The sequence below is a fragment of the Archocentrus centrarchus genome, chromosome 13, assembly GCF_007364275.1.
Source record: "Archocentrus centrarchus isolate MPI-CPG fArcCen1 chromosome 13, fArcCen1, whole genome shotgun sequence".
Taxonomy (NCBI): Eukaryota; Metazoa; Chordata; class Actinopteri; order Cichliformes; family Cichlidae; genus Archocentrus; species Archocentrus centrarchus.
The window spans coordinates 29,730,333-29,742,711 of record NC_044358.1 but is presented as its reverse complement, the minus strand read 5'-3'; the positions used below and the strand labels follow the sequence as shown (position 1 = coordinate 29,742,711).

The window sequence follows — 12,379 nt, the reverse complement described above, 5'->3', positions numbered from 1 at the left end:
CCACAAGACCACATACATTCATGTACTACTACTACTGCTATTATTGTTATTATTGATAGTAGTAATAGTAGTAGTATTAACTGCAGTAACAAAAGAATTTCCCAAAGTTGGGATACAAAAAATATATCTTATATTTTACAGGTGATTCATTTTACACTATAATGCCAAAAATATTCACTCATCTGCCTTCACATGCATATGAACTTGATTCTTAATCCATAGAGTTCAGTATGATGTTGGCCCACCCTTTGCAGCTATAACAGCTTCAACTCTTCTGAGAAAGCTTTCCACAAGGTTTAGGAGTGTCTTCATGGGAATTTTTGACTATTCTCCCAGAGTTGCATTTGTGAGGTCAGACACTGATGTTGGACGATAAGGCCTGGTTCTCAGTCTCCGCTCTAGTTCATCCCAGAGGTATTCTATCGGGTTGAGGTTGGGACTCTGTGCAGGCCATTTAAGTTCTTCTACACCAAACTCGCTCATTCATATCTTTATGGACTTTATGAAACAGGAAGGGACCATCCCCAAAATGTTCCCACAAAGTTGGGAAATTGTCCAAAATGTCTTGGTATGCTGAAGCATAAAGAATTCCTTTCACTGGAACTAAGGGGCTGAGCCCAACTCCTGAAAAACAACCTCACACCATAATCCCTCTTCCACCAAACTTTACACTTGCAGCGCAGTGAGACAAGTACCGTTCTCCTGGCAACTGCCAAACCCAAACTTGTCGATTGGATTGCCAGACGGAGAAGAGTGATTCATCGCTCCCGAGAACACGTCTCCACTCCTGTAGAGTCCAGTGATGTCAGCTTTACACCACTGCATCCAACATTTTGCATTGCGCTTGATGTCGCAAGGCTTGGATGCATCTGCTTGGCCATGGGAACCCATTCCATGAAGCTCTCTATACACTGTTATTGAGCTAATCTGAAGGTCACATGAAGTTTGGAGGTCTGCAACGATTAACTCTGCAGAAAGTAGGAGACCTCTGTACACTATGTGCCTCAGTATCCACCGACCCTGCTCTGTGATTTTACATGGCCTACCACTTTGTGGCTGAGTTGCTGGAATTCCACGCTGGAATTCACTGACCTCCTGAGAGCAACGCATTCTTTCACAAATGTCTGCATGCCTAGGTGCTTGACTGTACACACCTGTGAACAATCAAGTGATTGGAACACCTGAGTTCAATGATTTGGACGAGTGAGTGAATACTTTTGGCAATATAATGCATGTTCATATTGTAACAGCACAAACATACACTATTTTAGTTGAGTGCATTGTCACAAAGAAATAATATTGGTGATTTGATCTGATTCCACTATATTACTGCTATTATTTATTTATATAATGTTCACAGTTGGAAACTGTCACAACATTAACTTGCACTTCAGAATAAACAGTAGTCATTTTGCATTCAATATATGCATGTACACGCACACACACAAACACACACACACACACACACACACACACACACACACACACACACACACACACACACACACACACACACACACACACACAGTGTCCCAGAATGTGTGGAATGGTGTCTCTGAGGCCTTGTTGACACCCTGCTGTCTCTCCTCAGATTTGGAGAGCAACCCTGCCAGCACTCTTCTATCTTAAATGCACAAACAGCTGTCACAGCGGGCCACAGTCCACCCCGCACAGAGATGCCAGCACACCTCACCCTGTGTTATTCAATCACCCCAGCACTGGATCTCTGTAACAATGGGAATCCCTGGGTCAAATAGCTCTTGGTCCTAGGCTGGCAGAGCAGCAGGGTGATAAAATTCACTCGTTTTGATCTGTTTAATCCTCTGGGAATGGCCTTGGAATCCTGCGATGGAAAGGTTCAAGTGATCTGTGCTCATACTTTGTCCTTCTGTGGCCCCTTTGTGTGTCCAGGAGAAAGTGTGTTTGTCAAGGGGGTTTAACACTAGGTCAGAGATAACACCATTTTTAGCAGCTGTCGAGTGTGAGATGAGCTGAGAGGTTTGCTTTGATGAAATGTCAAAATCCTTCTCTTAGCAGCAGTATAACACAGAAGATCAGGAATGTGAGAGAAGAAAACCTCTCAATTTACATCTATAAAAGGAAAGCTGTGGATGATATTTTGAGACAGATGAGAGCCTTGATACGGCTTTTTTGGCTCCAACATTTTAGAAAGCTACAGCCAGCAGTTAGTTCAGTAAATACTGAAAATGTTGCACTAAACATGCTAAAAATAGATATGGCAACAAATTACACATTTAAAAAAAAAAAAAGAAAAAAAGAATTCAGGTATTTCAAAACTTTTTTAATTTAAATAAAGTGCTTTAGTATATGCTGTATCAGATATATATTTCCTGGGTTAAAATCATTTTTTTAATGTAATCAAGTATTCATTGGCTATATGCCAACCACTTGCTAGTACCCTTATGCCTTCAGAACTGTATTGATTCATCCTGGCACAGGTTCAACACGGTGCTGGAAACATTCCTCACAGATTTTGGTCCATGTTGACATGACAGCATCACACAGTTCCTGTAGATTTGTTTGCTGCACATCCATGATGTGAATTCCCCGTTCCACGGCATCCCAAAGGTGCTCTGTTGGATTGAGATCTGGTGTCTGTGGAAGCCATTTGAGTACAGTGAGCTCACTGTGATGTTTGAGAAACCACTTTGACACGACTTCAGCTTTGTGACATGGTACATTATCCTGCTGGAAGCAGCCATCAGAAGATGTGTGCACTGTGGTCGAAAAGGGATGGACATGGTCAACAATACTTAAATAGGTTGCGTTATTTAAGTGAATTCTCAGTTGGTACTAAAGGGGACCAAACTGTGCCAAGAAAATGTCCCCACAGCATTACACCACCACCAGGCGGGATGGATCCATGCTTTCATGTTGTTCACGCCAAATTCTGACCCTACCATTTGAATGTTGCGGCAGAAATCAAGACTCATCAGACCAGGCAACAGTTTTATGATCTTCTATTGTCCAATTTTGGTGAAGCAGTGAGAATTGTATCCTCTGTTTCCTCTTCTTAGCTGACAGGAGTGGCACCCGATGTGGTCTTCTGCTGCTGTAGCCCATCTGCTTCAAGGTTCAATGGGCTGTGTGTTCACAGATGCTCTACTGCATAACTTGGTTGTAACCAGTGGTTGTTTAAATTGCTGTTGCCTTTCTATTGGCTCGAAGCAGTCTGGCCATTCTCTGACCTCTGGCATCAACAAGACATTTTCATCTAGAGAACTGCCGCTCACTGGATATTTTCTCTTCTTCAGACCATTCTCTGTGAACCCCAGAGATGGTTGTGTGGGAAAATCCCAGCGGATCAGCACTTTCTTAAATAGTGAGATCAGCCCATCTAGCACCAACAACCATCCCACATTCAAAGTCACTTAAATCACTTTTCTTCCCCATTCTGAAGCTCAGTTTGAACATCAGCAGGTCGTCATGATCATGTCTACATGTCTAAATGCATTGATTTGTTGCCATTTAGATATTTGTGTTAAGAAGCAGTTGAACAGGTGTGAATCATGTATCACAGTGGCCAGTGAATATAAAGATATAATATGCAAACTGATTATAGTTATTTATTTTTGTTACATTATTATGCAGTCCTAATCACATGTAATCCATTATTATTCAGCCCTGCCTGGCTTTCTCCAAAAGCAACAAAGGGGTAATAGCCAGTCATCAGCACTAAATAACATTCTTTTTTTAAACCTGTGTTGTCAGACCAAAAGTAGAAATTAGTATTTGGTCCAGGCATAGTCCGGTTAACTTTTTTTTGTTGTTGTTGTTGCTGTTGCTTTGACCGTCAGCATGTCTGCATTCCTCTAAAAGCAAAATTTATCCTCTGTCCCTTCACCCGTCAAAGATAAGCCACTTTATGAAGGGTTTAAGCCACGGGTGCTTGACACTCCTCTGCAATCAATACCTATTTGAAATTCCAAGTAAGTGTATGTACTGCAGATATCATTATACTTTCCTGCCATTACAAATTCTTTGCTTGTAAGTTGAGAGGTGGCTTGATAGACAACCGATTAATTGAGGTTTCAGCTACTTTAAAACCAGCATGCCTGGTATGCTACATTTTGAAGCAATTGCTCAGTTATTTTTTCTCTCCTTTTGAGCGCAGTTCCTCTCATACTGGATGATATTGTTAGTTTCCTATATCCATCAGATGATACAAGTATTGTATTTGGAGCAACTTTAATCCACCAAGTGTCTCCAATAATGTGTTATAAATAACCCCGAGACCCTCCTCTGTTGTGTGCGCGTACGTGCGAGAGAGGGAGATACTCTGTATGGTTATGGAAAGGAAAAATCCAGTGGACCAGATTGTGGAAAATAACACACTCTATTGGATTGGTTGTTTAGTTGGCGTGTGACATCAGTGTGTGTGTATGTGAACCGTGGGCGGTCCACTGAGGATGGCTACTTTAGGAGCAGGCCCTCCCCCTGGCAACAGCAGAAAAGTGGACAATAACAAGAAACAGATGCTAAAGAGGAGAACTGCCACAACAGAGACGTTTCCAAAAAGAAGAAAAGCTTCTCTCGGAGGGCAAGAAAAGGAGCAGACGATAACATTTGCTTTCTTTTTTTCCGATTTGCAGTGGGATCACAGCCAGGCAAGCAAGGTAACAGCTGAGTCCAGTTTTGTGTTATTCTCCTCAGCAAATTGCTGAGTTTTGCCAATTTATGTGAGCTATTAATGGCACACATCAAAACTTACCTGAACTCAAAATTCAAATATTTTTATTTGATCCAATTAATAGAACTTGTAAAGAATTTGCATAGAACATTTAATTTGATATTGTAGTATATTTGCATGTATGCTCTCTGTTTGTGTGTGTGTTTCCTATGTTAATATGAGGGGATATTATTTTCTCTGTTGACTGATGGTAACTGTGAACAGCAACTTGCCAGAGAAGTCAGTGATCTAACCTATTATAACAGCAACTGTATAAACCAGCACAGAGCATGTGCACCATTGTGCATGCTTTAATGTGCATTTATGTCTACACTCTAACAACTGAAATGCTGTTTTATATTTTTTATTTTCCTTCTTTATTTCCACCTCTGTTTCTATTCAGGTTCTGCATTAGCACCCTTCTCTTCACAGCAACCGATTTCTCCTCTGCAGTCTCACCTATCCTCTCCGTCTCCATACCGCCATGGATCGCTCAGTACAGGAGCTGTTCCTCAACTTCATGATCGTCTTAATCACTGTGCTGCTGATGTGGCTGCTGGTGAAATCTTACCAGGACTAAAGCATTAAGCATGACAGGACATGTATGTGAGGCAGTGAGGATGGAGAGACGTGTGGCGGGAAGCTGGCGTGGTTATTGGAAGACTTCACTGCTGGCTGAATAGTGTCCATACAGTGTTTACATCAACAGCTCTAGTATTCATGTGAGGTCAGCAACAAGTGATTACTAAAGCCAGGGCAAACTATGAATAACAAACAAGTTGTGAATCTGTATTTTTGAGTGTTTGAATGTGAAACCACAGTAGAATGAGCAGGGTGAATAAATAGAAATGAAATTGAGGAAAACCCAAATGTGACGGCTAGAAAACTCTGAGTGTCATTCATGTGACACGTGATACACTCAACCATGCTGTCGTGTCTCTTGTTCTGGTTTTCCAAAGGGATGAACATGTCAAACAAGCACACAGAATACACTCATAAAACAAGACAAACCAAATAATGAAGCATTATGTTTATGTTCACTTCTTGCCATTAAACAGTCTTTCATTTGTTTGGCTTCTGTTTCACACCACAAACTTGCCATGCAGTCATGATTTTCACCAAAAAGCCCACATTTGCTCCTTGGGGTTTTTGTTAAACTTCAGTTTACAGTATCCTTTTGAAGCTCCAGCATGTTTCTTTATGACTGATTAAGTTGCACATGAAGAACTGTTGTGTACACCAAGAGAAGAGAACCAGAACATGCATGGACACATGACAATCACAGAATAAAAGCAAGCCAATTAAAGTGCGTTTAAGCTCAGTTTTAAACTAGCTGTACTTTCAAAAACAGAGCTATGTATTAGCAGCTCTCCATCAACTCAAACCTTATGTGTCTTATGTGGGTTTCTTTGCTTGTAAAAGTCAAAGTGTCCCCAGTGGCTCTCTGTGCCATAATTTGTGTATTCCTGCCAAAACAATACAAATCAAAAATCCCAAATTCAGAAAAAGTAAAGATGGAAAAAATTCCTGAACAGAGTCTGTACTGTAGCTGCAAGGGAGCTGGTAAATTTGCAGATAATTGTAGTTAGTGTTATGGATTCTCTATCTGTAACATGCTGTCAGACAAAAATAAATATTCAGGTACTAAAGTAGAATTTCCAAAAGGGGTCCTCCATGGGAGGGGCCATCATTAGATTGACAACAAAGGTCCTATGACAACAGGAACTTCACACATACAATTTAAGGATCAAATATGATCTTAAATAAAAAAATAAATAAACTATCTGGCTAATGTGTTCTCATATAATGATAATCTGTGAGAGGAAATGTGGTGTTAGTTGCCCATCTTGGCTCCAGAGACTCTTTCAAAAGAGCATCTAGGTGTCAAAAGTGTCTATTTACTGGTTAAATAAGGGAATAGCATTCTCTCTCGAAGTGTTAGCTGTCCATCATGTGCACAGTTTGGAAAGCCAAGGGAGGCTCATGCACACACATACCAAACATCCACCTGCATGTTTGCTGCATGGGTGGGTGTTCATTATGCTGTATCACACCATGGGTCTCTGTATCTGTTGAAGCTGATGAGCTGGCAGTGGAACTCAGTGAGAGCTTTGGGCATGGGTGCCACTTCCTCCCATTGACTCCTCCCACTGTAGTACACCTGGATACGTGATAAGATGAAAGCATACAGTAGACAGTGAAAATAAGAAGAAGAACTGTTCTTTTTCCAGAGTGGAATGACTGTACGTACATCTTTAATGACTTTAGAAAACAAGAATTGGGTGCACAAGTATGAATTTATTTTGGATTTCTCTGAGCCATTTTTAAACAACTGCAGATTCCAAGATCATCAGTTCAAACAACTGTACGTAAGTACAAGTAATTCAGATGTGTTATCACTTTGCCAAGGTCTGGAATAAGACCCAAACTGTCATCCTCAGAGGAAATTGGTAGGATGTTCAGGAACAACTCAGGAACCACCAAAGCTCAAGCCTGCCATTAACAAGAAACTGCTGGAAGGCAAGTTTTTCATTGCCAGGGACTGAGAGGGTGCCTACCAAGAAAAAAGTCCATCCATCTATTTTCTTCCATTTATCCAGGTCTGGGTCATGGGGGCAGCAGCCTACGCAGAGAAGCCCAGACCTCCCTCTCCCCAGCCATCTCCTCCAGCTTATTCAGGGGAACGCTGCGGCGTTCACAGGCCAGCTGAGAGATATAATCCCTCCAGCATGATGTGGGTCTGCCTCGGGGCCTTCTCTCGCCTGGAACACCTCATCCAGGGGAAGTAGATCGACAGGTAAACCGACAGTTTTGCTTTTACGCTCAGCTCCCTCTTTACCACAAGAGACCAGTACAGCATTTGCATCACTGCAGCCCCGGCTCCAATCTGTCTGTCAATCTCCTGCTCCCCTCTTCCCTCACTCCTGAACAAGACCCAGAGATACTAAAACTCCTTCACTTAGGTTCATTGCACAAAGTGGATGGAGTAATGAAAAAGGAGGACTACCTCCAAATTCTTCACTTCACCTCAAATCAACAGCTTGATGGTTGAAACTTGGACACAATTGAGTGTTCCAACAGGACAATCATCTCAAACACACATCAAAACTGGTTTTGGAATGGATAAAGCAGGCTAACATTAAACTTGTGGAATGGCCTTCGCAAAGCCCCGACCTTAACCCTACAGAAAATTTGTGGACTAGACTTAAAAGCCAGAACTCAACCAATTTAAATGAACTCGACCAATTCTGCCAAGAAGAATGGTCAAATATTCAGCTGAAATTATATGAGAAGCTTGTTGGCTGTCATTAGAACACCCAGAGAGTTAGGATTCACATTTAGCTCAGCCTACCTGAACCTCATCAGTGATCTCATCAGGTGAATAGTCTCCGCCCAGAATGTAGATTCTGTCTCTCATGCCCACTGCTCCAGCATTGAACCCAGCACATTCAAATGACCCTTCACCCTTCCAGACACAGGTCTCTGGACAAAAACTGTAGACCTGAAAGGAAAAAAAGGAAAGACACACTTTTACACAAGCTCAGTGTATTTTACCACAAAAATTAAGCTTCCTAATCTTTTAATGCTTTCTAACTGCAATGGCATGACTGATAAACTAAGTCATGGCTCACTTTATATGTGGACAAATCACAGAGGTGCAGTGTATTATTAATTGACACAGCCTTGACCAATGTAGCATGGAAGAACTGGCCAAACTCTGCCACCAGGCGGCTCCACTGGTCCTGCAGGGCATCATAGCAGAAGAAGCAGTCGAGTGAGGGGTTAAAGGAATCTGTGATTTCCACCTCTGACCCCAGTGTATAGATTACACTGCCACAAGCACTGGCCTCAGGGTAGAAGATGGCAGTGGGCAGTGGACTGACAGAGCACCAGGTTTGGGCCAAAGGGTTGTAATACTCCACCTAAAATACAGCATAATACATCAATTAAATTAACACTGTTGGCCATCACTTTATTTATTTATGGACCTATTAATGAAAGGAAATCCCAACCAACACTGTTACCTCCAGCAGACTGGGAGCCCCCCCTCTGGATCCCTTGGTCCGTCCCCCAATAACATACACTCGGTCCAGGCAGGACACGGCTGCGTGCATGGTTCTGGGCTTAAGCATGGCCGGTGCAGGTGTGCAGGATAAGGTCACGGGACAGAAGCACCAAACCTCATCAGTGGCATCGTGGAAAGGTTCAGCCACATGGAGACGTATCGCCCGGCAACAATTCCCCTGGCAACCACCTGTGACAAACATCTTTGATGCAGTAGACAGCAGAAAAGGTGGCGATCAAAATCTTTAGCGTCAACAAGAAAAAAGAATAAGAAAAGGTGGTACTTTTTTCTAGTAAAATAACACTATATAACTATTAAAGAAAATTCACAAATTGACATTATTTAATTTTATGTAATTTAAATACTTAAGTCTGGACTGCTGAACTAAACCACACAAAACGTACCTTCTCAGCATAGCTGGTGAGATAAGATCCTGGTGGGTCTGGCATTATAGCTGTCCCCTCTTCTTGCCCTGCTCCCAGCTCTTTCCACTGGTCTGTTTCCAGACAGTAGCAGAAGGTATGCCGGATCTCTCCATTCTCCTCAGTCTTGTGGATGTAGATATAGCTCTGTGTGGTTGCGGGCCTGGCATCAGTGAGCAGGCCATTGTATTTTGTCTGTCTGCTCTGGGCTTCTGACACAAGGCTGAGACAGGACTCATCATCGCAGAGGAGAGGGTCTGAATCACAAAGAGACTAAGAGAGAAGGTCAGCGCCAACACAGGAAAGATGATGTAATCACAAACTTGCAAAACTGCATACAGTCTTAAAGCCAGCAGCTACGGATAAAGGTGTGCTTATACCTTTAGTGCAGGTGCAGGGAGATGGTGCAGTCGAGTTAAAGACAGCAATCCTGGCAACAGCTTCTGTCTTCCTGGGAGATCATGGCGAATCCATCTAAGGAGAGACAACACCACTGCCTCCTCGCTGGGCACATTTAGAGTATCTGACCCTAGGCATGCCTCCAAGATATTAACCTGAAAAGAGTAATGGAAATGGTAAAAACAGTCCTTTTTTTATGATGTGTTTGTCAGCTGTGTTAAATGACAAAAAAAATACATGCTTTTTGGATACATTATGAATCAATAGCAGTTACATGTTATTTTACAGTTGAGTGGGTTTCAGAGCTGTCAAATCACTAAACATCTTAATAATAATATGAAAAAATCTCACCACAAATGCAAAAAAAAAATAAATAAAAAATCCAGCTCCACTGGTGCTTGGACCCTTAATTAGATGTTAAGGCAGACATACTGCAGTGTTTAGCAACCCAAGAAAAAGAAAAAGAATAACAGAGACTTTGACAAGCTTTCCTCTATGTATGCGTAGTGTTTTGGTACAAGATCAAGTTTCACCTGCATATCCAGGAAGTCCTGCATTTTGGAGAGTTCAGAGAAGTTCTGAACTACAAACTCGTTGGCACTTTGAAGGAGAGAGGCTGAGCCGTATGCCTCAGCCAGAGAAAAGAGGGACAGACAGTTGTAAACATCCATGGTTCCTATCAGGAAGTCGCTGCAAGCTTTGGACAGGACAGACACCTGAGGGCACAACAGCAAGAGAAGGGGAAATATTCATGTTCAAAAAGCAACAAATGCACTGTTGATCTCTACAGAGGCCATAACTGAGATTAATGCCACTAACAGACAAGTGCTTAAGTGGCAAACAGACTGTTACAAGCATACAGTACTGTGAGAAAGCATTTGCCCCTTTCCTGCTTTATTTTATTTATTTATTTTTGCATATTTGTCACACTTACATGTTTTGGATCATCAAACAAATTTTAATATTAGCCAGTGACAACCTGAGTAAATACAAAATGCAGTTTTTAAATGATGATTTCATTTATTAAGGGAAAAAAGTGAAACAAACCTACCTGGCACTATGTGTAAAAGGAATTGCCCTCTAAATCTAATAACTGCTTGTGCCACCCCTGGCAGCAAGAACTGCAATCAAGCATAAGTTGATAACTGGCAATCTTTCTCATCACTGCAGAGTAATTTGGGCTGATTATTCTTTGCAGAATTGTTTTAATTCAGCCTCATCTGAGGGTTTACGAGCATGAACAGCCTGTTTAAGGTCGTGCTTAAAAAATGCAGCAATCACATTTAAGTCCAGACCTGAACAAGGCCACTCCAGAACTTTCCTTTTGTTTTGTTTCTTTGAGCCATTCAGAGGTGGACCTGCTGGTATGTTTTGGATCATTGTCCTGCTCCATAACCTGAGCTTCAGGACACAAACTGATGGGCTACTACACTTTGTCAGACAGGCTCTATTGAAGTGATTTCTTGATTCAGCTGGTCTGGCAGTAATCAGGCCTGGGTGTGGTTAGTGAAATTGAACTCAGCCTTCCAAAAAAATATGGTTAATCACAGTTAATTCATGATTTAACAAGAGGGGCAATTACTTTTTCACATCACCGTAAGTCTTCCTTTTAATGGTTAAGTATTTAAGGTGTCTCTTCATAATGGGGAAAAATGGTAATAAAATACAATTAATAATAATAATGAGGATCATAGCTATGTCATAAAAGAAAAAAAACACAGGTGCTAATAACAACATTAATGATTTTCTGGGACAGCAGTATCCCAGCAAGCCATGGCAAAATGAATGTGTTTAAGGGTAAGAAGGAAGATGTAGTGGTTGTTTTTCTACCTGCAGAAAAGAGGCAAGCTGAAACAATATCTCTACATTGCCATCAGTGATAAGTGCCTCTCCAGAGTAGGCAAAGTCCAGGAAAGAACCCACTGCTGCTGGACACTGGTTACCTAGCGTCACCGAACCATCACCACACTCTCGCATATCCACCTCAAACATGGCCCTAAATACATGAGACATGAGAGGAATCATTAAAGATAGATAGATAGATAGATAGATAGATAGATAGATAGATAGATAGATAGATAGATAGATAGATAGATAGATAGATAGATAGATAGATACCTGAAAAAATCACTACAGGCTGCAAGAACACAACGATGACAGGGAAAGCTGTGTTCCTGCACCTTAATGGTGAAGTCAAACAGCAGGCCTCTCTCCCTGAGCGATCTGAGCACGCCCAGGAGCTGCAGTCCATGGGACTCAGACACCCGCAGCATCGTCCGACGCTCTGGGACCCCATTGCATTGTGGAGCACTGCCAGGTTTATTGCTGGGTGGGCTATTGCTGCTGCAGGGGTTGTGGGTGTTGGTCAAACACGAGGACAAATCTTGATTTTCATTCATCTTGAAAAAATCTGAAATAATAAAGCATATAAATATGATGCAATTTATAGTAATGGAGTGAGTTTGTGAGAGAGAGACATACAGATAAAGAGGAAAGAAGAGATAAAAGAATGTGACAAATTACTGTACATGAACAGATCTATAACACACAGTCCAGTCCTTCTCTACCATGAAGACATAAAGTAATATCACTATGTCTGGCACACTCAATATCTGAAACAATTATTGCATTCACAATAAACACATTAGACACGACCTTATGTAATATATGGATGGAAAAAGCAAACAAAATATAAAGGTATAAAATGTGTGAAATATACAGCTAGTTACTCTGAGGTAGGACAAGAAATACTCACGATAGTGTCAGCACCTCGGAGAGCGCTCATGCTATTCTAGTTTCCGG

General features: G+C 41.6%; 2 protein-coding genes across 2 annotated transcripts; one reads left to right on the top strand and one right to left on the bottom strand.

Annotated features, from left to right (window-relative positions):
- Positions 1 to 4,445: 4,445 nt before the first annotated feature.
- Positions 4,446 to 5,794, top strand: sln (sarcolipin). Its single transcript, XM_030744437.1, has 2 exons — positions 4,446 to 4,637; positions 5,094 to 5,794. The coding sequence occupies exon 2, from the start codon at positions 5,175 to 5,177 to the stop codon at positions 5,268 to 5,270; it is 96 nt and encodes a 31-aa protein (XP_030600297.1). The 5' UTR covers positions 4,446 to 4,637; positions 5,094 to 5,174; the 3' UTR covers positions 5,271 to 5,794.
- On the bottom strand, positions 5,706 to 12,379 carry kbtbd3 (kelch repeat and BTB (POZ) domain containing 3). Its single transcript, XM_030744436.1, has 10 exons — positions 12,333 to 12,379; positions 11,696 to 11,987; positions 11,408 to 11,573; positions 10,111 to 10,293; positions 9,559 to 9,732; positions 9,161 to 9,451; positions 8,716 to 8,958; positions 8,323 to 8,613; positions 8,043 to 8,192; positions 5,706 to 6,851 (listed from the first exon to the last, which is right to left on the bottom strand). Exons 2-10 carry the CDS (start codon positions 11,974 to 11,976, stop codon positions 6,729 to 6,731), a joined length of 1,902 nt encoding a protein of 633 aa, XP_030600296.1. The 5' UTR covers positions 11,977 to 11,987; positions 12,333 to 12,379; the 3' UTR covers positions 5,706 to 6,728.

Excerpts from the sequence above, each read along its gene's own strand:
- sln (XM_030744437.1), top strand. The coding sequence starts at position 5,175 with ATGGATCGCTCAGTACAGGAGCTGTTCCTCAACTTCATGATCGTCTTA.
- kbtbd3 (XM_030744436.1), bottom strand. The coding sequence starts at position 11,976 with ATGAATGAAAATCAAGATTTGTCCTCGTGTTTGACCAACACCCACAAC. Across the intron at positions 11,574-11,695 it reads GCCTGTAGTGATTTTTTCAG|GGCCATGTTTGAGGTGGATA; the intron begins GTATCTATCTAT and ends TCATGTATTTAG. Across the intron at positions 9,452-9,558 it reads TCCCTGCACCTGCACTAAAG|TCTCTTTGTGATTCAGACCC; the intron begins GTATAAGCACAC and ends CTTCTCTCTTAG.